This window comes from Rattus norvegicus, chromosome 19, assembly GCF_021556685.1.
Source record: "Rattus norvegicus strain SHRSP/BbbUtx chromosome 19, alternate assembly SHRSP_T2T, whole genome shotgun sequence".
Taxonomy (NCBI): Eukaryota; Metazoa; Chordata; class Mammalia; order Rodentia; family Muridae; genus Rattus; species Rattus norvegicus.
In genome coordinates this window covers 21,897,403-21,921,531 of record NC_141552.1, presented here as the reverse complement: position 1 = coordinate 21,921,531, position 24,129 = coordinate 21,897,403, and the positions used below count along the sequence as shown (strand labels likewise).

General features: G+C 44.9%; 3 protein-coding genes across 3 annotated transcripts in view; all 3 read right to left on the bottom strand.

The window, feature by feature from the left end:
* Positions 1-24,129, bottom strand: part of LOC147999103 (disks large homolog 5-like) — a 98,154-nt gene that overhangs the window by 38,279 nt on the left and 35,746 nt on the right. The window lies entirely within an intron of this gene.
* Positions 7,768-11,643, bottom strand: LOC147999106 (disks large homolog 5-like). The gene is made up of 4 exons (XM_087596120.1): positions 11,111-11,643; positions 9,773-9,916; positions 8,978-9,140; positions 7,768-8,263 (listed from the first exon to the last, which is right to left on the bottom strand). Exons 1-4 carry the CDS (start codon positions 11,404-11,406, stop codon positions 8,234-8,236), a joined length of 633 nt encoding a protein of 210 aa, XP_087452246.1. The 5' UTR covers positions 11,407-11,643; the 3' UTR covers positions 7,768-8,233.
* LOC147999105 (disks large homolog 5-like) lies at positions 18,823-23,122 on the bottom strand. Its single transcript, XM_087596128.1, has 5 exons — positions 23,020-23,122; positions 21,794-21,953; positions 20,462-20,605; positions 19,669-19,831; positions 18,823-19,324 (listed from the first exon to the last, which is right to left on the bottom strand). The coding sequence occupies exons 1-5, from the start codon at positions 23,099-23,101 to the stop codon at positions 19,295-19,297; spliced, it is 579 nt and encodes a 192-aa protein (XP_087452254.1). The 5' UTR covers positions 23,102-23,122; the 3' UTR covers positions 18,823-19,294.

The window sequence follows — 24,129 nt, the reverse complement described above, 5'->3', positions numbered from 1 at the left end:
CATTGTGGGTCAGGATCGTCCTCCAGCATCACTTAGTGTCCATATTAGAGCAGATCATTCACCTGTTATCAATGATGACCATATGTATTCTGCACATCTGATAAAATACAGAATAGAAACTAGCTTCTTGTAGGCCAGCTTGGCATAATCAGTTTTTTGATTGTTAGCAAGAAAATTATTGTAATCTAAGCAGTTTAGGAAGGAACCTCAAGAGCATCCATAGTGAATGCAGCCTGCAGCTGCTAACAGAGGTTTCTTTTGGAGAGCAGGCCTGTGCAAGCCCAACCGAGGTGGGACAGTTCAAGCTACCCTTTTTCCATGGCCAATCTGGGATCGTATTGAGAATGTATTTTTTCCAGGTGACTGATTTCCAATTTGTGGAATTCATCTAACTTGCTGAGAGTGCAGGTGACTCAGAGAGTTAAAGTACAGAAGAACCAATCCAGTATGTCCACAAAAGCTTGCTGTCACCCCAGGGCTTTTAGAAGCTCAGCAGCTAGAGAAGCAATGTAGTATTTGGTTATTCTCATGCTTAGGTCTAGTCATTCACTATAAGCTGACCATGACACAAAAAGTGTCATCTGTGTCAAAACTAGTTGTAACTAGATTTACACCACACTATCACATCACTACCGTATTTGAGGTTCTCAGTTACTATCTAAGAACCTGGAAGAGGCCTGGGTCTTGCTACACAAACTCATAATTTATGTCTTCATGACACTGTGTGCTTTGTTCTGTTGATGCTACCATTGGCATACAATACCTTGGATACTTTGTGCTGACATCTGTGACATGAGACAATAGTTCATGTCATCCTATCCTGAATAAAATGTCCTTAGAGTACAGTGTAGTGGGAGGGGCCTTCTTTTCCTGTGAGATAGCAAAACATTTCCAGTCTTCAGTCAAGTCTGACAGACATTGTCCAGTACCTGTCTTGAGTTGTCCACATTTTCAGCTAAGAGTCTTCATCCAGGCTGCTCTATAATTCTGTAGAAGATTAATAGGGTTCCAGCCCTAGGATTTAATTCAGTATGACTGCACTTGCCGAACATGCTCAAAGCCCTGAGATCCACCCTAGCCCTCTGTGCTTTAGAGAAAGAAAATAAAGAACCACACTGCAGTTGAAGTTTCTCATCCAACAAAAGGAGAGCCTGCATAGGGCCTTTAAGTAACTCTAAACCCCAGCTTCTGCCCACAACTCCCTCCATCAATTCCATGATTGGTGTGTTTTCACTACTACTCACTTTCTTCTGTGTGCAATGAATGTGCACCATGTCAGTAAGTGTGTGTGTATGTGTGTGTTTGTGTGTGTGTGTGTGTGTGTGTGTGTGTGTAGTCCCTAGTGAAAACTGTCGAGATACATGCAGACTCATGCTACTACTGTCCCATGGCACCTTGCAGGGAACCCTGAAATGGTGGCTACTTTAATACAGTCTAAACCGGGTGTGCATGGTTTCTGTAAGGTCACCACTACAGAGAGCAGGAAAAGCTTCAGTAGTCACATGGATGTGATCAATCAGTGTTAGTCATGCCCTTCCAGCATGGTAGACTGCAGGTTGTCTGTCCCCAGCACTTTGCTCTCTTGTGCCCAAACAATGCCAAGGTCAGGGCCGTTGAGCCGTGAGGCAGAGGCTCACCACCCTCAGTGCTGCCTAAGACCCCTAAGACTGTCTCTTTTGGGTGTGTGCGTGCTGGACACTCATGGATCCTGAGATCTCCGCAGCTGAGGTGAAACAGTACCGGAGCCATTGCAATGTGGGCACACATTTGGTTGTGGAGCTGGGCCACTCTTTGACTTTTATTGAGTGGAGAGACAACTGTTGGCTGAGCCTTTGGTGAACCGGATGGCCCCTGGCCACGTCAGCAGTCAGCAGTATCAAAGCTGAGCAACCAGTGTTTTATGTTTCATTTTGTCATCGCTGGTCAGTGTTCTGATGCCACAGCACATGGCTGGTCTCAATCTCCCCATGTGGCCACAATCCCTAATTGATATGGCCTCCACTTCCCAAGTGCCACTGGGATTTCTGTAGAACCCCTAAGGCAGCAGCAAGCAGGAGCTCCTGACTATTCCCTCCCTGCTCTCTGGATCTGCAAGTCGTTCTGTGTACATATGGCTATTCCCTCATATACTCTTGATGCCATGATACCTTAATAAACACTTGAATCATGCCCTGATGGCCAGTTTTCAACTGCTACCTGACACCATCTATAATCGCCTGGGAAATGAGGGACAGTCTGGATCAGACTGGCCTTTGAGCATGACTATGCGTGACTGTCTTCGTTGCTGTGGGAGATGCCAGGCAACCTCTTTTCTGAACCTAGAGTCCCTATACCCAGCCACTTGTCCCCTCTACAGCCAGACCCTACTTCTGCTCCTAGGCACTGTCTTGGACTTCCATCCCTCAGGTGGCTTCTCTCCTTTGGTTGCTACAGAAACCTGTTATGAGGAAAGGAACAGGGAGTTAAGAGTTCAAAGCCATCTTCCCACTGATGTTCTTTCTCAGAGGTCAGTGGGACACTTAAAGAGTTTTGTGTATACATTTTATTAAGCAAGGGACAATCATGCATCAGACACAGGAAACTAACAGCACATCTACTGGACCTCCTTCAACACCTGGGCATCTCTTCTGGCCTGTGCTTCTGTGTGCTGAAACCTGGGGACCAACTTCCTGTGGGGTTTCCCAGGGTGACTATGCACATTACTACACTGGCGTAAATCCTCAAAACTCACAAACATCAACAGGACTGCCACAGGAACGGTTCTACATCAACAGATACCACAGATCAGCAAGCAGAAGCATGGGAGGGTGGTGCTGTGGCTCACACACTTCTCTTTCCTCACTAGGGCAGGTGACCCGCTGAAGAAAACAAGGGGGCAGCAGGATAGAACAGGAAAACTACAACCCAGTCCTTGCATTAAACACCCAAGCACATTTAGACTAGAAGAGAGAAGTTTGCCAAGAATGAGGGCCACTTTGGACATCCATCATCAATAGCCCTGGCTGTCTAGGCCAGCATCAGATCCAGCAGTCTCCAGGCAGCTTTCCGCCAGGCCCTCAAGGGTGCTAAGAGCATTAACCATGAAAAATAGAACAAGATCTCTGCCTCTTGCCTGACTGACAGCCAAGCATGTGTATGCCCTGGCTATGCTCATGCTGGGACCCCTTCTAGATATTAAGATATAGAGACCTGATAGTTGATTAGGACCCTGTTCGAAAAGGAAGACACCGGATATTTCCCTCTGGCATCCATATGTGCATGCATGGTTGTACAAGCTGGTAGAATCTCTCTCTCTCTCTCTCTCTCTCTCTCTCTCTCTCTCTCTCTCTCTCTCAAAGTTTTGAAGCACAGCAGAAGAATCTCTGGGACTCTAAGCCTGAGCAACCTCATCTGTGAGCCACAGCTTCTGTGTGAGAGCTCCTTTGTGTGAGAGGGGTAGGGTGACTGAGGAAGTTTGCTGGTGTCCATCCCTGGCCTGCATGTGCATGCATACAGAGACATGGACACATGCACATGCTGAGTACCCCTCATCCAATCCTGAAATCTGAAAACATTGAATTTCAAATCCAGGCATTCTCCTAACCTACACCTTCCCTCAGGAATTGGAGATGAGGCCTTGCAAGAATCCTCAACCAGTGAGACTGGCCCAGACCTTCTGAGATCCATTCTGCCCCAGGAGAACACAGCAGGTGGTATCAGGACAACACAGAAACTCAAGACTCCAGCCTGATGCAGGGACCGCCTGCTGGGTTAGAAGACTCAGCATCAGGTTCCTGAAGGAAAACATCACCTCTGAACACACAGGGTCGCTGTGGCTATGCCTTCAAGGCATCTTCAGCAGCAGCTTAAATGGACTAGAAATGACTATGGGAATCTGCCTGCAGGGTGATGTGAGAATCCTTTTGCTCAGGCTTGATCGCTAGATGTTGCCACAGAAAACCTTGAACTCTTCTTGGAGTACAGTCCAGGCAGAGGCTGAACACAAAACATTCTGATTATGAACTGAGTTTAACAGATAATCCGGATCCTGAAGGCCACAGGCCCAAAGGTCTGCACTGTAGGGGTGAGGCATCACTGCAGGGATGACCACACAGTGCAGGGGTGAGGAGTCACTGCAGGGATGACCACACAGTGCAGGGGTGAGGAGTCACTGCAGGGATGACCACACAGTGCAGGGGTGAGGTGTCACTGCGGGGATGACCACACACTGCAGGGGTGAGGTGTCACTGCAGGGATGACCACACACTGCAGGGGTGAGGTATCACTGCAGGGATGACCACACACTGCAGGGGTGAGATGTCACTGTGGGGATGACCACACACTGCAGGGGTGAGATGTCACTGCAGGGATGACCACACACTGCAGGGGTGAGGTGTCACTGCGAGGATGACCACACAGTGCAGGGGTGAGGTGTCACTGCAGGGATGACCACACACTGCAGGGGTGAGGTGTCACTGCGGGGATGACCACACACTGCAGTGGTGAGGTGTCACTGCAGGGATGACCACACACTGCAGGGGTGAGGTGTCACTGCGGGGATGACCACACACTGCAGGGGTGAGGTGTCACTGCGGGGATGACCACACAATGCAGGGGTGAGGTGTCACTGCGGGGATGACCAGCAGTATCCCAGCCTTGGCCTGGGAATAGCCATTGACACCCACACTTTCTGGGGCAACATTGTCTCCTGAGGATAGAGTCAGGCCAGGAGCAGCAACTGATGTTCACGAGGGACAAACTTTCTTCACCTCCTGCCCATGCTGGCCCTAGGATCTGGGCTTTTTTGGTGACATGAGTGCTGAGCCTCCCAGGTAGATGGGTTTTCAGGGGTCAGGTGGTGATTGTCACCAAAGATATCCATAAGGATAAGTCATACTGTACTAATTCCCATATTAGATCCCTTCTCACAGGTCACAGAGGCCATAGTGGGTCCTAAATGTGGAGTCAGGTTCCTGTGCACTTTTGAGGAGACTGGTCAGACATTTAGGCTTCGTGATATTTTGTTGGCATTATTTTGGGGGGGATTTTATTTTTACTGTTGGGGCCAAACCTGGGGCTGCCATGTGGAGGGAAAAGCTTTGCCAAAGCTGTAGATCATCCCTAATAATAAACTCCTGAATTCTCCCAATCCTGGAACTATCTAGGTCCCTCACATGATGCAACCTTTGGGGCATTCCTCACATAGAATCATGGGGTGGACTGCATCCCAAAGCGAGTCAGTGGGAAAAATTCCCCAGTGTCTCCCTGTGGCTGTGACGATGGGAGTGCTGACCAGTGGAATGCAGGCCCCATGTGAAAGCCTTTTGGTTTCTACTTGAGTGGAATCTTCACCATGCCTTTTTTTTTTTCTAGAAACACAGGTTGCCCTGGAACTTACAGTCTTCCATCACCCTGACTCAGTTTCCCATGACTGGGATCATAGGCTTAAATTACTATGCCCATTTTTCTTTTTTGTATTTATAAATCTGCTAAAAAGCCAGAAGGATCCAGAATGTAAAATGGTGCGGTCCAAGGCATTTCCAACAGGGGATTCTTGACCTAGGAGTATCCAGACCAGTGTTTATTGTGTGGCTACTTCATTCCCATAACAGCTTATATTTGACAAAGAATTCCAAGTTGTGATATCACTGGGCAGCAGGTGATATCCCATACAGCAGGACTGACTCAGGTTGTAATTAAGGCTGGAGAAACTTACTAGGACCCTGGTAATCCTACCACCCTGGGGCCTTTAGATAGCCTTAATCTGATCTTCCCCCCTGTACTATTAATCAATTGCTCTTGAAGGTAGATTTGAATTTACAGTCACTGTGAGGCAGGAGAATTAGGACCCTACAGTCACTCTGGGCTCCATAGGAAGAGCCTGTTTCAATAGTAAAAGAGGTCACCTGTGAGTTCTTACTGTCTTCCCTGAGGCCTTACTGCTGGAGTTAGACTAGCTGTCTCACCAATTGAAGTAGAGGGCAGAATGCTGGTGCCTTCTATAGTGAGGACTAGTGACAGATGGTCTATGGAAATTCTAGAAAGGTCTACAAGTATTTATGTCCTGTGCATGGGAACTGCTGGCTTCCCTGTGTCCTTTGCCTTTATTTTGCAGTCCATGGGGCACCTGGAAATGTCCCCAAACCAGGCTGTACACAGGGCCTGTCCCGTGACTCTCACTTGCACTCAGAGCCTGCCTGATAGTCATAGGTCTGACAGAGTCCTGACACCTGCAGAGACCACTATAAGGGACCCTGCAATCCCCACACTGCCCATCAGTGTCTATAATGTCCCTATACGACACTGAGACGGTCTAAGCTCCTTCCAATATTTATGCTGCATCAGAATCTGACCATTGCTACTTTTGCTCCTCTCATACCCACACTAGAAGCCCTGTACCCACACTAGTCCCAGCTGGCCTGTTGCCTACTGACATCTCATGGACTCTGCCCCAATATTCCCTCTTTGCCTGGGTCCCTGCAACTGTGTCCAGTTCTGGCTGCTTCCCTGCCTCCCCTCTTCCATTTTCCAAATGGCCACATTGACACATGGGTTTCTGGGTCTACCACTCCTCGGATGCTGGGAACAGGTTCATTCTTTGCTGTTTGAATGGTTGTCCTAACACTGGAGGACCTTGCTTCAAGTAGTGGCAGTCAAACCTGGTGCTGATCGTGTCAGATCTGTCCAGGCTGTCTGTGTGACTGTGGAATGCGCCTCTGTTTTGGCTGAGTGTTATTTACCTCCCTCATGGCCATGTGATAACCAGACCATGAGCATGTTCATTGTTTGGAAAGAAGGGTGTGGAGGACATATGCTCCTCACCCTAGCATTAGTGGAAAAAAGACATAGGTAGATGCTGCATTCTAGACCATCCTGGGCTATAGAAACTCTGCCTCGAAGAATGCAGGTGGAGCAGGGCTGGGGTTCAGTTGGTTGCCTAGCAGCCTACCACATTGAGCAGGCACTGCTCAACCACCTGTACATACACATCTCCTGAGATCTCTCTCCTAAATGGGAGGTGATCGTGTCCACCTAGTACAGCACATGCCCTGGAAGGACAAAAGCTACCTACAGGAGCTGTGGTGATGACTCCCAGGTTAGAGCATCTGCTGCTCTCTCAGAAGAACCACATGGACCCTAACAATCATCTACAATGGGGAATGCTATTCCCTCTTTTGGATCATGAGGGAAATGCACTCAGGAGTGGCCCAGACATACATTTGAAAAAAAAATCCATTGAGTTACATGATAAAAATAAATATAATCAGCAACAATAAAAAACACAGCATATGAATGATCAAGTGAAACAGCACCTATAAAAACCTATTTCCCAAAATGACGTTGATGGTCATTATCTTTGTGGTTTAATACTAATGCTGTATTGTAAGAAAACCTGAGGCACATGGTTCTCCATTAGGATTATTCTATATTCCTTTGTGAAAGTTGTCATTTTTTCTGCAGCACTACAGGCATGAGTGTGAGTTACTCAATATCTGGTGCACACAGTCAATAAGGAATGTGTGTTGTAGACTGATATAGACTAGGATGAGCAGAAGACATGACAGCATGGATACAGTATGTCAGTGATTACATCATAAAGTGTGTGTCCATAAAAAAAGTCACATTATCCACACAAAAGACACTATCACCCTGTGTACCCCTTGGTGGCTTTGAATTCCCTATTTACCCATGCTGCCTGGACCATGTAAAGATCCATATCCAGCTGTCAGTTCTAAGTCTACAGGAGTGGAAAGGACCCTTGAATAAGATGGTCTTAAGAGTCAAGAGTTACAAATCAATTTTTATTCATAAGGAATACAATTTACAAAAAACAGGCATAAAATGAACAACTAATATGGTATAAAAAATGAAAAACAGTAACAAGAATATATAACTATGAAATAACAAAAAGAAAACTTCAATGAAAATCATAACCAAAAACATTTCTTAACAGCATTTTCTTAACGAACATTTAGAAACACAGTTGCAGTGCTTTTTCTCCTCTAGGACGTGAGATGTCCAGGTAGTCCCCTCAGTTGTCTCTCAAATGGTGTTGTCGGTATGAGAAAGGAGAAAGACCTCAATGAGATAGGCTGGCATATGGATACATAAATTTAGGGTCTCTATACATTGAGGAAATTATCTGAGAAGAAGAATATTCCCCCAAAAAGTCTTTGACTGTGAGGATTGTCGTCACAGGGAACTCCTGAGGAAGAAACTCACTCTTCAGGGGGCTGTCTTCCTGGGATCCGTCCTATGCCATGTCTCCTGCAGTTTCTGAGACCTGGGAGGAGAAGGCAGCTATTAAGACACTGATTTGGTGGGGACATGCATACCAGCTGTCAAGTTGCTGCCTTCTGTCCCCTCAGCTGCATTGGACAGACAGCACTGATCTTTTCACTGAAATCATTGCTGATATCTCTGCAGGCTGGGAACATCACCAGCAACCCTCACAGTACTGTGGGAGAACAAGCTGCTCCTCAGACTCTACCAGTGCAAACCAAGAATGGGGAAATGGGGAGAGACCTAATTGGGGTGCAGGAAGAAAGGAGAAGGCCACATGATACCCAGATCAAAGCCAATGACCAGGACTCATTTGCCATTTGCACTTGGTTCTTATCCCTACAAGGTGCTTCCAACCATAACATGACCCCTGTATGACCTTTGTCACACGACCAAGAACTCGTTCAAAACTCTTCATAGCATCCAATCTGTGATAGGGAGATGCAGTCATATGATATGTTATTCCTCTGTCACCATTTCTGGACTGCAGTTTCAAAAAGGGCAGAGAAGTATAATTGCCAATAACTCAGTTTCTGAAGAGTGGTTAACATCCCAGAATACTTGTGCATACACAGAGCAATGAATAACTCTATCACATAAGGTGGGTGACTGACTGGGTGTGGGGAGATTAGAAAGGTGATAGGGGAAGCAAAGATGTATCCAATAGGCAAATGGTATCAGACATTGTTAATCTGACTCAGCTGCTTGTTCCTACCACATTTTGCTGGGTCTGGAGGTTGCTGGCCTTCTCCTGTTCATCTTCATCATTCGGGTTCAACTCAAACAAATATCGCTGTAACTCCTTGCTCTCCTGCTTCAATGTGACCAACTTCTTCTTCATACATGCCTGGTCCATCAGGAGCCGGCTGTGCAGGTTGCTGGAAACACACTCTGCATAGTAAGATCCTGAAGCCTCTTCCTCCCATTCCAACTGCCAAATCCCACAAAGTCCACCAGGACCCAGATACCCATAAAGACTTCATAGAATACATCTCCATACATGTAAGGCTGCTGCACAAACAGCAAATGGCCAATCCAGGGAAGAATAAATTGTTTCTGTGACCCAAGCACCAATAAGAGTCCATGTCTGTCCAAAAGAACAAGGGATCTACAACTACCCATGAGAGCCCAATGCATCGGGACAGCATCAATTAGTAGGCAGCAAATAACCACAAGAGGACAGTATGACCAAGGGAGGTCATGCAAACCATGTGGTCCACACATTGAGCTTTGTTAAACCTGGTAAGACCCCAGAGCCGCAGGTTGGCCTAATAACACTCTGATGCCTGAATCAGTGTAGTTCTATCCAGAGCCTTGTAAAGATGCATAGACACTGTGGTGAGAAGTCACAGTCTCTTAAAGAACTGAAACTGAGTCCAAAAGACCCACAGCACAGTGATATTTAAACAGCAGAAGACATGGACCCAGAGCTGCAGGCTCTCCAGTCCAGAACAAAGAGAGGCAGCAATGGCCATTCCACAAGTGATGGGCCCTTCTGACCAGGACTTACCGATAGAAGTTAATCTCCTTCTTGAGCTCCTGAAATTTCTCACGATGTTCAATGTTCTTTGTGTCTAAGTTGTGCAGTAATGACATGACCTCTTTCTCCTTTATCTTCAAGTTTTCATAAAATGGATTTGGCCTGAAGTAGGGGCTGGCCCCAGGAAGATAGAACCCAATGAACATCGAGGTTTAGGATTATATGAACTCAGGCTGTGTCCTGTACTACCCCTGTCCTGGAAGGACACTTTCTGAATTCTACATATTTGAATTCTTCAGCTTCAGAAACTTGGAATTGTGTGCCCAGGACAACAGAATCTAAGCACCCAGATAAAGGGTTCCCTGGCTCACTTTTTTCAATCAGGAGGGCTGGATCTGCATTCAAACCTGTTATGCTGTCAAGAGCCTAGGCCACAGAGCTTACCAAACCACACACACACACACACACACACACACACACACACACACACACACATCCAGAAACCTCTGATTTCATTTTTCCTGTTTTGACAAGTGGAATGCTACAAGCCGAATATCTAATATTCTAGAGGCAGACAGTACACATAATTCTGGAGATGAGACCAGATATTGCCACAAACTTATAATCTGCTCAAGGCATACAAATGTATAGACAAATGTGACCACACAGGCAAAGAACTGTACTGTTGAAAGTGGGGCTTCCAAAATAAAGTACTTACACCTCCATGAAACTATTATACAGGTATATCCTGAGGTCAAAAAACAGACCCCTAAATTCCAAGGGTGGAGGGACACAGAAACATATAAAAGTTGTGCATATGCATGCAGACCTGTGCACACACAGACACACAAACTGGGACACACCCACAAGAAAAGAAAATTAAACAGACTCAGAGAATGAGAAAGAGAGACAAATATGGAAAGAGCACAATGAGAATCATTAGAAATGTATGCACCATTACTGTCTCAGTGTTTAAGGCACACAGACAAGAAGGAACAGGCCAGAGCCTCAGGCCTTCTAGTTAAGCATGGAGATGAACAATGTGGGACCTGTTACCTAAGGGTGCTGCCATGAGATGATAGCGTTCAGTCACATTCCTAGCAAGTACAAACACTGTCCACAAACTCACAGCACCTAGAACCTTGCAAAGCTGCCACTTGTCAAGGGCTTTCCAATTGTACACTGGGAACTCATGCTCCAGTGACTTTATCCCTGAATTCTTCACTCAGATCACAAGTTCAGATTTTCAACAGGCAGAATCAGAGAGTCCATGTCCAAACTCACTCCTCAGTAAGGGTCAGGTTCTGAATCTCCTCTCTATGGGAGATGAGGTTTAGAACAAGGTCCTTTGTTTGGAGCAATGCATACCTCTTGTTCATGGATCCACCTGTCACATAAAGGAGGCGATCTGTCAGCTCATTTCTCTCCTTGGTAGTTAGCTCCAGTTCTCTATTCAGCCTCTCCTCTTCCTCGTTGTCCTGCACCTTGTTTAGGATATTTTCAGGGGATGACGTCTGTCTGCAGGCCTCTGTAGGTAGAAGAACACAAGTGAACCCACATGGGGTGAATGCATAGAGCATACACAGACCACAGTGAGGTCTAAACAGGAGAACATGCTTGGAAGCCAGTGTCACTGCAAGAAGTTTGGTCTGTGTAAGAGGCATCCTAAGTGGATCACAGTCCCCCCACTACTATATAGAGACCAAGAGATGTAAGCAGCCAGGTGTTCCCTATGCCCGCCCACACAGGCTTACAAGTACCAGAGACATGCCTTCTCCAGGATTATTATCAGGTACGCAGGCTACAACCTGGTTTCAGGACCCTCACCCCTCTGGTTTCAGAAGTCAGATCATCAATTCAGCATCCACAATGACTTGATTGATCAGGGAAACTCAGATATCCTACACTGTTACTCTAGTCCAATAACTTTGCATTAAAAAATCATGTAGGGGGAGGACATGGTCAACAGACTTATTAATTCCCCCTACTGAAATGACAAATGCCCCAGAAGTGCCAATAGGTTACAGGCTCTTTCTCTACCTGCTCCATATAGTTTGGCTACTGTAGAAAAATATCTGCCACACAGAACCTCTAATATATGAAGGTAAGATTGGCCCCGTCAGCCAGAGGTAGTCAGAGGAGTTCTAAGAATATAAGGTCATGGCCAGGAGCACAGTTCTCTCCCTCTTACTACTGTCAGATAGTCACTGAATTGAAAGAAGCAATGAAAGTGAAGTACATTGATGCCCTGTTTAATTCAGAAAAGTTATACCCTCCATGACTCCTGGTGGTGTTATAATATCAATTTAACATACCAAATGCACTGTAAAAGTAAAGACAAGAAGTTCACCCAATAATAGCATAGGCATTGCCATATCCTCCATGTGGTTATGGAGAAACTAATGATGTGAAAACCTTGACTTTCAGGAATTGTGATAATCATGGATTCAATATCTGTGGAGATGTTCCAGTGGTTGTGGCCCATTGCTATAAAGGCCATCTGAAGGCCCCCACACTCACCCCTGAGAGGAAGATCAACATACACTGCCCAGAACTTACTCCACATTCCCCATGTGTCCATCATTACCTTTAGGTTTCGTTTGCTTCACTCTAGACTCTTCTCTATCAACATCAACTCTCCCAAAGCACCTACAAAGACGGGAAAACATGTCTGTGGATATATCCTTTGGACACTAAGAGAAAAAGTAGGGAATTGGTTGTCACAACGATACTGGTGACATCACAGGGATTCCAAGGTCTCTCTAGGAGACAATAGAATGTCCACGAAGGGACGGCTGATGTCACGGAGAACAGACTTTGCCTCCTTGCTAATGTTCTCCCTGTACTGAGCAAAAGCTGATGGACCCTTTTCATGGGACTTCCCTGTGGCATAGCCACTGAGCACCACATGCTTCCAAAGCCAAATTTGGCTCTAGGCTTGATTGGAAAAACCTAAGTCATTGCTATGTATCTAAATGAGTGCTTCCTCCCCAATCCCTGCACAGAAGTGTTTCATCCTACCTCAAATTCTCCTCAGTCAGCAATATTACCCATTAAAGATTACTGAGAAATCACACCAGTTCCTATAAGTAGCCAAAGAGGTCTCCTGTCTCATCATGTGCAGGTGCATGAAATCACACCCAGAAATAGCCTATAGGATAGGTGGCAATGTGGGTGTGTGTTATAGGTACAACCTGAAGCTTTGTGCTTAACATTTGACAGTTGCCACCAGATTCTTTAGGAGAAAGAATTGCATTCATTATGGTCCTGGCAACAATGTGGTGATCTGTTAGGAGAGGAAACTGAAATATTGGATCCACCAGTGAATGCACCCTCAGACTGAGTGTGGGGCTCTCCTCTTTGCACTTAAGTTACCAAAGCAGGATTGCTTACAGGCCTCTCTAAGCTATAACGTGTGATTTCATCTGAAAAATAAAATAGTCAGCAGATGTGGGGGGGGGGATGCAGCCAAAGGAGTAGGAGAAGCCTAGAGACATAACTCAGTGGACAGAGTAAGAAACAAGCATCTTCACTCCTGTTTCATGGATCACCCCACAAAACACAAAAGCATGTATCATACTAAAAAAAAAAGCCAGTTATTTTGTTGAATGCATACACTAATACTGTTTACAGTATTAGTAGCAAAGCTCAGATTTTGGGGGCAGATCCATGACTTGAACTATCTTCCTGACAACATATAAATCAATCAATCAATCAATAAATAAATAAATAAATGAATAAGAAAAAAAACCACAAAAATAAAAAACACAAAAAGCACAAGCCTCTCATGTGAAGTTACAGAAGAGTGATCCAGTGGTCACTTCTGACCAGGCCATTTTAGCTATGACAGTGCATAGTGACCCTTAATTTGATGGGTCCTATATAAAGCTTTGTGCAATATTGTCATTTTAACAAACCTCATCCAGAACATACATAACGACACAGGATATGATTGCCATGTCCTTGCTGTGTATCTAGTTATTTTTCTGTGTCCTGATTGTCAGGCATATTACACCACCAATCTGAGATGGCTGGTAGACTTGGAAGAAAGTGGATATGAAAGATCCCCGTTTGATATCAGTACAGCCATTTCTTAAGCATGAGAATCTTTTAAGCTGGCCCTCGCTTAGCCCCTAGACGTTAGACAATAGACCAGAAAGTACAGAAAGCACATTCCCACCCACTCTCTAGGAAGCTGCCCGACCATAAGAACAGAGGGTATAGAACATATTTACTGCAGGGCAATTACAAGACAGGAAACATCTCTGGGAAGCTGACTGATCACTATAGAAGTGAGATGTCCTTGGTACTGAATGCAGCTGTGCTATAGGCTGACATCGCTATAGCCTTGTCCTGGGAACCCCAGAACAGAAACACCTGCCAAGACAGATATCCTTGGTCCTTGTCCTGGGAACCCCAGGATAAGAAAACATATATCAAGTCAGACATCCTTCCTACTGAAATAGCTACATTGATGTGGTTACGGCCTTATCCCAGGACGAGAAACATCTGCCTAGTTATCCTTGGCACTGAAATAGCTGAGCTAATGAAACTGTGTGATCATAAATGACTGTTTAAGCTGTACATTTCTGTTGTTTGAGGCTCCTCACATCCCTCCTCGTGAGGACCGTGTCGAGCCCCAGTGCATTGGTATCCCAAAGTAAACCTCTTGTTTTTACATCAAGACTGAGTCCTGTGTGTTCATGGGGTGGTGATTGTCCTCAGGACTGGAGCGAGAGTCTCCTCTGTCTGAGGTTCTTTCAGATAAAGCTATAGTTGTGGGTTACACACCTCAATTCTCATTGGCTAATGCTGTCCTCACAGTCCTTGGAGGCCCCTTTGTAAGACTACCTGTTGGAAAGTAGAAGCAGCTTTATTTGAGCTCAAAGTGAACCTGACGAGCAACGTAGAGAACAAGATGGGGTAATTGAGAACCTGTCTAAAACCAGCACAGAAACCCACCCTTCATTCAAAGCATCATCTACCAATTCTTGAATTTTTACCATTCTCTGCCAACCAGTCTTTCATTCAGGAAAGGTAGAAAAAAAATGGAAATGATCTTTTTATTCTAAGGACCTTGATCTGTCTTTCCTTAGGTCCACGTTAAGAACAAATGAAATGGGTATCACCATCTGAACAACTTAGTATCACCTACTCAGCATTTCTAGCCTAATACTGTGCCTATGGCAATCTCAAGCTTCCCTGAGTGTTGCTGCCCCAGCAAGAAGAATGAAGAACTGAGGTCAAACCCCACTTAACCTTTCAAGGGGTTAGAAGAAAGCCATCAGAGATACTGCACTTCTTTGTCCTTAGATTAAATCAAGATGATACAACGTGAATCTATTGGGATATTCAACCATACATCTTCCTCACAACCCCACCTATCTGAGTTCATTGCTTGGCAGAATTCATGCCCCACCATCCTAGATATTTCTTGATTCATTGCTGCCAAGGGCCAGGTTTCCTGAATTTTGTTTTTTGTAGAATTGGGTGTAGTCAATCATAGTTGCCCTCTGTAAGAAATGACAAATATCTATAATAACTGACCACACTGGACTTGTGTATACAAGTACAGTGGTGGAAAATTCAGCATAACTGAGGAGTGGGAAATCACCACTGTGTCCTGGCCTTTCTCTGCCCATATCACAGCTCACAGGCGGCTGGGGCAAACCTTGAGTTCCTCTGTAGAAACAGAGTGATGTTGAATGGACACTGAGCTGGCAGAGCAACACAGCTGAGGCAACTCAATTCCAGCAACAAATGCATTATGTGTTTCCCATCTTAACAGCTCCTTTTGAGGACTTGTCCCCACACCTAGCTTAAACACAGCAATTTTCATACATGCCTGCCTGCTATTTCATATTGTTGCTGTAATACGCCTCCACATCATAGATTTCAAAAAAGAAAGAAAATAAACCTGACAGTGAGAAGGGTGATGCTTGTCAACATCTAGTGTGTTGGGGGCCCAGGTATGGTCACAAATAACCAGGACACAGGGGATGCAAAGCAAAGGCAGATGCAACTGCATGCAGCTGCAAGTTTATTAACCCTTATACAGGCATGAATATGGATTACCTCACTTTCCCTTTTGGCAAGATATAATAAGATCGTTATTCCCATGATATCAGGAACGACTGAGGCAAGACTAGGCAAAGAAGTGAGACTAAGCAAAGGCTTCTCCTTAAAATATCTGTATAGCAAGTCACCCCTCTTGCTAGTATCACAATCTACTTGTCATACCCCAGAGACCATGAGAGCTGCTTCCACAAAAAACGGACACAGTACAGCAGAGTGTAAGGTAAAGTGAGAAAAACATTTTCTTCTCAAGGGCAGCGTTCCAGCCCCTGCTTGCATCTCTCAGCCGTCTTTCCTTGATCCTGTCTGGGAAGTGTATCTCAATGATTCCTCAATTTCTCTCTTTGTCCTTTTGTTTTAAAAGTAACACTTTCTATAACATAGCTAATTGTCCTTGAAGGGGTTTAATCATGCAAAAAGAAAGCAATATAATATATAATGTATGCAACCTTTAATGAGTGTATCTATTTTCTTAGGGGTATTATTCAGATACCTTCCCAGATCTGGATTTAACTTTGATAATTGTTATCTGTCTACAAAATCAACAATATCGAATGAATATTCCAGTTTTCTGGCGTAAAGTCCTCGGGAGTAAGAACTAATGATTTTGGAATTTGCTCGGTGTCTATTGTTATGTCCCTCATTTCATTTCTGATTTTTAATTCATGTATTGTCTCTCTTGTGCATTGTTAGTTTGAGGAAGGGGTTGTCTCTCTTGTGGATCTTCTCAAAAAAAAAAAAGAGGAAGAAAAGAAAAAGACAGCTCTTGCATTCCTTGACTTTGTATTTTTCTCTTTGTTTCTAAAGGCTTGATTTCAACCCTGAGTTTATTGCCCTTCATCAGATCCTACCAGACTCTCTATGGGATGAGGGTTTGCCTCCTCTTGATAACAGCAGCATGGAATAAATGAAGCTTCTGCTGATCTCTGTTGTGGTGTTGCACATCACAATCTCACCGAAAACCATGCATAGCCTGGTTTTAGGCTCTATTAAAGCAGCCCACTATTTCAGTGTTCCCTGCAAGGTGCCATGGAACGGTAGTAACATAATTCTGCATGCACATCGACAGGTTTCTCCACGGTCTTCTGGGTCATTTGATAATAATTTATAGTGAGTTCATGGATGAACACACACTCACACACACACACACACACACACACACACACACACACACACACTTTACTGACATGGTGCATATTCTTTGCACACCAAAAATAAAGTGAGCGTTACTGAAAATGCACCAATAGTGCAATCGATGGAGGGAGCTGTGGGGAAGCTGGGGCTTAGAATTACTTAAAAGACCGATGCAGATTCTCTTTCTATTGGAGGAGAAACTTGATAGACAATGTGGTTCTTTATTTTCTTTCTCTAGAGCACACAGGACTAGGGTGGCAGCTAGGGCTTTGAGCATGTTTGGCAAGTACTGTAGCACTGAATTAAATCCTAGGGCTGGAACCCTATTAATCGTCTACAACAATTACAGGGCAGGCTGGATGAAGACACTCAGCTGACAATGTGGACATCTCAAGACAGTCACTGGACAATGGCTGACACACTTGTCTGAAGACTGGAAATGTTTCTCGATCTTGGAGAGGAGAGAAGGACCCTCCAACTACACTGTTCGCTAAGGAAGTTTATTCAGGTGAGGGATGACAGGGACTGTTTTGTCTCACGTCACACATGTCAGTAGAAAATATCCTAGGTATTGGATGCCGCTGTTAGCATTAACAGAACAAAGCCCATAGTGTTGGGAAGGATAATAAATTATGAATAGGATTAGAAAACCCCAAGCCGGATCCCGGCCCGCAGCAGCTCTCTGCTCCCAGATCCGGTGAGAGAGAGACCCAACCGCCTGGTCAGGTGGGCACTCCTGAGGCTGCAGAGCGGAAGAGACCACCAACACTGCTCACCCCTGCCCACATCCCTGGCCCAAGAGGAAACTGTATAAGGCCTCTGGGCTCCCGTGGGGGAGGGCCCAGGAGCGGCAGGACCCCTGCCAGAGACACCGCCGGACCCTGAAGGAAACAGACCGGATAAACAGTTCTCTGCACCCAAATCCCGTGGGAGGGAGAGCTAAACCTTCAGAGAGGCAGACAAGCCTGGGAAACCAGAAGTGACTGCTCCCTGCACACACATCTCGGACGCCAGAGGAAAAAGCCAAAGACCATCTGGAACCCTGGTGCACTGAAGCTCCCGGAAGGGGCGGCACAGGTCTTCCTGGTTGCTGCCGCTGCAGAGAGCCCGTGGGCAGCACCCCACGAGCTAACCTGAGCCTCGGGACCACAGGTAAGTCCAAATTTTCTGCTGCAAGAAAGCTGCCTGGTGAACTCAAGACACAGGCCCACAGGAACAGCTGAAGACCTGTAGAGAGGAAAAACTACATGCCAGAAAGCAGAACACTCTGTCCCCATAACTGACTGAAAGAGAGGAAAACAGGTCTACAGCACTCCTGTCACACAGGCTTATAGGACAGTCTAGCCACTGTCAGAAATAGCAGAACAAAGTTACACTAGAGATAATCTGATGGCGAGAGGCAAGCGCAGGAACCCTATTTCCCAAAATGACGTTGATGGTCATTATCTTTCTGGTTTAATACTAATGCTGTATTGTAAGAAAAACTGAGGCACATGGTTCTCCATTAGGATTATTCTATATACCTTTGTGAAAGTTGTCATTTTTTCTGCAGCTCTACAGGCATGAGTGTGTGTTACTCAATATCTGGTGCACACAGTCAATAAGGAATGTGTGTTGTAGACTGATATAGACTAGGATGAGCAGAATACATGATAGCATGGATACAGTATGTCAGTGATTACATCATAAAGTGTGTGTCCATAAAAAAAGTCACATTATCCACACAAAGACACTATCACCCTGTGTACCCCTTGGTGGCTTTGAATTCCCTATTTACCCATGCTGCCTGGACCATGCAAAGATCCATATCCAGTTGTCAGATCTAAGTCTACAGGAGTGCAAAGGACCCTTGAATAAGATGGTCTTAAGAGTCAAGAGTTACAAATCAATTTTTATTCATAAGGAATACAATTTACAAAAAACAGGCATAAAATGAACAACTAAAATGGTATAAAAATGAAAAACAGTAACAAGAATATATAACTATGAAATAACAAAAAGAAAACTTCAATGAAAATCATAACCAAAAACATTTCTTAACAGCATTTTCTTAATGAACATTTAGAAACACAGTTGTAGTGCTGTTTCTCCTCTAGGACAAGACGTCAAGGCTGTCTCCTCAGATGTCTCTCAAATGGTGTTGTCCGTATGAGAAAGGAGAAAGACCTCAACCAGACAGGCTGGCATACGGATACATAAATGTAGGGTCTCTAAACATTGAGGAAATTATCTGAGAAGAAGAATATTCACCCACAAAAAGTCTTTGACTGTGAGGATTGTCGTCACAGGGAACTCCTGAGAGAGAAACTCATTCCTCAGGGGGCTGTCTTCCTGGGATCCGTCCTATTCCATGTCTCCTGCAGTTCCTGAGACCTGGGAGAAGAAGGCAGCTATTAAGACACGGATATGGTGGGGACACGCATACCAGCTGTCAAGTTGCTGCCTTCAGTCATGTGATATGTTATTCCTCTGTCACCATTTCTGGACTGCAGTTTCAAAAAGGGCAGAGAAGTATAATTGCCCATAATTCAGTTTCTGAAAAGTGGTTAATATCCCAGAATACTTGTGCATAGACAGAGCAATGAATAACTCTATCACATGAGGAGGGTGACTGATTGGGTGTGGGGACATTAGAAAGATGATAGGGGAAGCAAAGATGTATCCAATAGGCAAATGGTATCAGACATTGTTAATCTGACTCAGCTGCTTGTTCCTACCACATTTTGCTGGGTCTGGAGGTTTCTGGTCTTCTCCTGTTCGTCTTCATCCTTCGGGTTCAACTCAAACAAATATCGCTGTAACTCCTTGCACTCCTGCTTCAATGTGACCAACTTCTTCTTCATACATGCCTGGTCCATCAGGAGCCGGCTGTGCAGGTTGCTGGAAACACACTCTGCATAGTAAGATCCTGTAGCCTCTTCCTCCCATTCCAACTGCCAAATCCCACAAACTCCACCAGGACCCAGATACCCATAAAGACTTCATAGAATACATCTCCATACATGTAAGGCTGCTCCACAAACAGCAAACGGCCAATCCAGGGAAGAATAAATTGTTTCTGTGACCCAAGCACCTAACAGTCCATGTCTCTCCAAAAGAACAAGGGATCTACAACTACCCATGAGAGCCCAATGCATCGGGGCAACATCAATTAGTAGGCAGTAAAAAACCGCAAGAGGACAGTAGAACCAAGGGAGGTCATGCTAACCATGTGGTCCACACATTGAGCTTTGTTAAACCTGATATGACCCCAGAGGCCCAGGTCGGCCTAATAACACTCTGATGCCTGAATCAGTATAGTTCTATCCAGAGCCTTCTAAAGATGCATAGACACTGTGCTGAGAAGTCACAGTCTCTTATGGAACTGAAACTGAGTCCAAAAGACCCACGGCACAGTGATATTTAAACAGCAGAAGACATGGACCCAGAGCTGCAGGCTCTCCAGTCCAGAACAAAGAGAGGCAGCAATGGATATTCCACAAGTGATGGGCCCTTCTGACCAGTACTTACCGATAGAAGTTAATCTCCTTCTTGAGCTCCTGAAATTTCTCACGATGTTCAATGTTCTTTGTGTCTAAGTTGTGCAGTAATGAAATGACCTCTTTCTCCTTTATCTTCAAGTTTTCATAAAATGGATTTGGCCTGAAGTAGGGGCTGGCCCCAGGAAGATAGAACCCAATGAACATCGAGGTTTAGGACTATATGAACTCAGTCTGTGTCCTGTACTACCCCAGCCCTGGAAGGACACTTTCTGAATTCTACATATTTGGATCTTCTTCAGCTTCAGAAACTTGGAATTGTGTGCCCAGGACAACAGAAGCTAAGCACCCAGATAAAGGGTTCCCTGGCTCACTTTTTTCAATCAGGAGGGCTGGATCTGCATTCAAACCTGTTATGCTGTCAAGAGCCTAGGCCACAGAGCTTACCCAACCACACACACACACACACACAAACACACACACACACACACATCCAGAAACCTCTGATTTCATTTTTCCTGTTTTGACAAGTGGAATGCTACAAGCCGAATAACTAATATTCTAGAGGCAGACAGTACACATAATTCTGGAGATAAGACCAGATATTGCCACAAACTTATAATCTGCCCAAGGCATACAAGTGTATAGACAAATGTGACCACACAGGCAAAGAACTGTACTGTTGAAAGTGGGGCTTCCAAAATAAAGCACTTACACCTCCATGAAACTATTATACAGGTATATCCTGAGGTCAAAAACAGACCCCTAAATTCCAAGGGACAGGGGACATAGAAACATATAAAAGTTGTACATATGCATGCAGACCTGTGAACACACAGACACACAAACTGGGACACACCCACAAGAAAAGAAAAGTAAACAGACTCAGAGAATGAGAAAGAGAGACAAATATGGAAAGAGCACAATGAGAATCAGTAGAAATGTATGCACCATTACTGTCTCAGTGTTTAAGGCACACAGACAAGAAGGAACAGGCCTGAGCCTCAGGCCTTCTAGTTAAGCATGGAGATGAACAATGTGGGACCTGTTACCTAAGGGTGCTGCCATGAGATGATAGCGTTCAGTCACATTCCTAGCAAGTACAAACACTGTCCACAAACTCACAGCACCTAGAACCTTGCAAACTGCCACCTGTCAAGGGCTTTCCAATTGTACACTGGGAACTCATGGTCCAGTGACGTTATCCCTGAATTCTTCACTCAGATCACAAGTTCAGATTTTCAACAGGTGGAATCAGAGAGTCCATGTCCAAACTCACTCCTCACTAAGGGTCAGGTTCTGAATCTCCTCTCTATGGGAGATGAGGTTTAGAACAAGGTCGTTTGTTTGGAGCAATGCATACCTCTTGCTCATGGATCCACCTGTCACATAAAGGAGGCGATCTGTCAGCTCATTTCTCTCCTTGGTAGTTAGCTCCAGTTCTCTATTCAGCCTCTCCTCTTCCTCGTTGGCCTGCACCTTGTTTAGGACATTTTCAGGGGATGACGTCTGTCTGCAGGCCTCTGTAGGTAGAATAACACAAGTGAACCCACATGGGGCGAATGCATAGAGCATACACAGACCACAGTGAGGTCCAAACAGGAGAACATGCTTGGAAGCCAGTGTCACTGCAAGGAGTTTGGTCTATGTGTAAGAGGCATCCTAAGTGGATCACAGTTCCCCCACTACTATATAGAGACCAAGAGATGTAAGCAGCCAGGTGTTCCCTATGCCTGCCCACACAGGCTTACAAGTACCAGAGAGATGCCTTCTCCAGGATTATTATCAGGTACGCAGGCTACAACCTGGTTTCAGGACCCTCACCCCTCTGGTTTCAGAAGTCAGATCATCAATTCAGCATCCACAATGACTTGATTGATCAGGGATACTCAGATATCCTACACTGTTACTCTCGTCCAATAACTTTGCATTAAAAATTCATGTAGGGGGAGGACATGGTCAACAGACTTATTAATTCCCCCTACTGAAATGACAAATGCCCCAGAAGTGCCAGTAGGTTACAGGCTCTTTCTCTACCTGCCCCATATAGTTGGCTACTGTAGAAAAATATCTGCCACACAGAACCTCTAATGTATGAAGGTAAGATTGGTCCCGTCAGCCAGAGGTAGTCAGAGGAGTTCTAAGAATATAAGGTCATGGCCAGGAGCACAATTCTCTCCCTCTTACTACTGTCAGATAGTCACTGAATTGAAAGAAGCAATGAAAGTGAAGTACATTGATGCCCTGTTTAATTCAGAAAAGTTATACCCTCCATGACTACTTATGGTGTTATTATATCAATTTAACATACTGAATGCACTGTAAAAGTAAAGACTAGAAGTTCACCCAATAATAGCATAGGCATTGCCATATCCTCCATGTGGTTATGGAGAAACTAATGATGTGAAAACCTTGACTTTCAGGAATTGTGATAATCATGGAATTCAATATCTGTGGAGATGTTCCAGTGGTTGTGGCCCATCGCTATAAAGGCCAGCTGAAGGCCCCCACACTCACCCCTGAGAGGAAGCTCAACATACACTGCCCAGAACTTACTCCACATTCCCCATGTCCTGTGTCCATCATTACCTTTAGGTTTCGTTTGCTTCACTCTAGACTCTTCTCTATCAACATCAACTCTCCCAAAGCGCCTGAGAAGACGGGCAAACATGCCTGTGGATATATCCTTTGGACACTAAGAGAAAAAGTAGGGAATTGGTTGTCACAACGATACTGGTGACATCACAGGGATTCCAAGGTCTCTCTAGGAGACAATAGAATGTCCACGAAGGGACGGCTGATGTCATGGATAACAGACTTTACCTCCCTGCTAATGTTCTCCCTGTACTGAGCAAAAGCTGATGGACCCTTTTCAGGGGACTTCCCTGTGGCATAGCCACTGAGCACCACATGCTTCCAAAGCCAAATTTGGCTCTAGGCTTGATTGGAAAAACCTAAGTCATTGCTATGTATCTAAATGAGTGCTTCCTCCCCAATCCCTGCACAGAAATGTTTCATCCTACCTCAAATTCTCCTCAGTCAGCAATATTACCCATTAAAGATTACTGAGAAATCACACCAGTTCCTATAAGTAGCCAAAGAGGTCTCCTGTCTCATCATGTGCAGGTGCATGAAATCACACCCAGAAATAGCCTGTAGGGTAGGTTGCAATGTGGGTGTGTGTTATAGGTACAACCTGAAGCTTTGTGCTTAACATTTGACAGTTGCCACCAGATTCCTTAGGAGAAAGAATTGCATTCATTATGGTCCTGGCAACAATGTGGTGATCTGTTAGCAGAGGAAACTGAAATATTGGAGCCACCAGTGAATGCACCCTCAGGCTGAGTGTGGGGCTCTCCTCTTTGCACTTAAGTTACCAAAGTAGGATTGCTTACAGGCCTCTCTAAGCTATAACGTGTGATTTCATCTGAAAAATAAAATAGTCAGCAAATGTGGGGGGGGGGGAATGCAGCCAAAGGAGTAGGACAAGCCTAGAGATATAACTCAGTGGACAGAGTAAGAAACAAGCATCTTCACTCCTGTTTCATGGATCACCCTACAAAACACAAAAGCATCTATCCTACTAAAAAAAAAAAACAGTTATTTTAATGAATGCATACACTAATACTGTTTACAGTATTAGTGGCAAAGCTCAGATTTTGGGGGCAGATCCATGACTTGAACTATCTTCCTGACAAC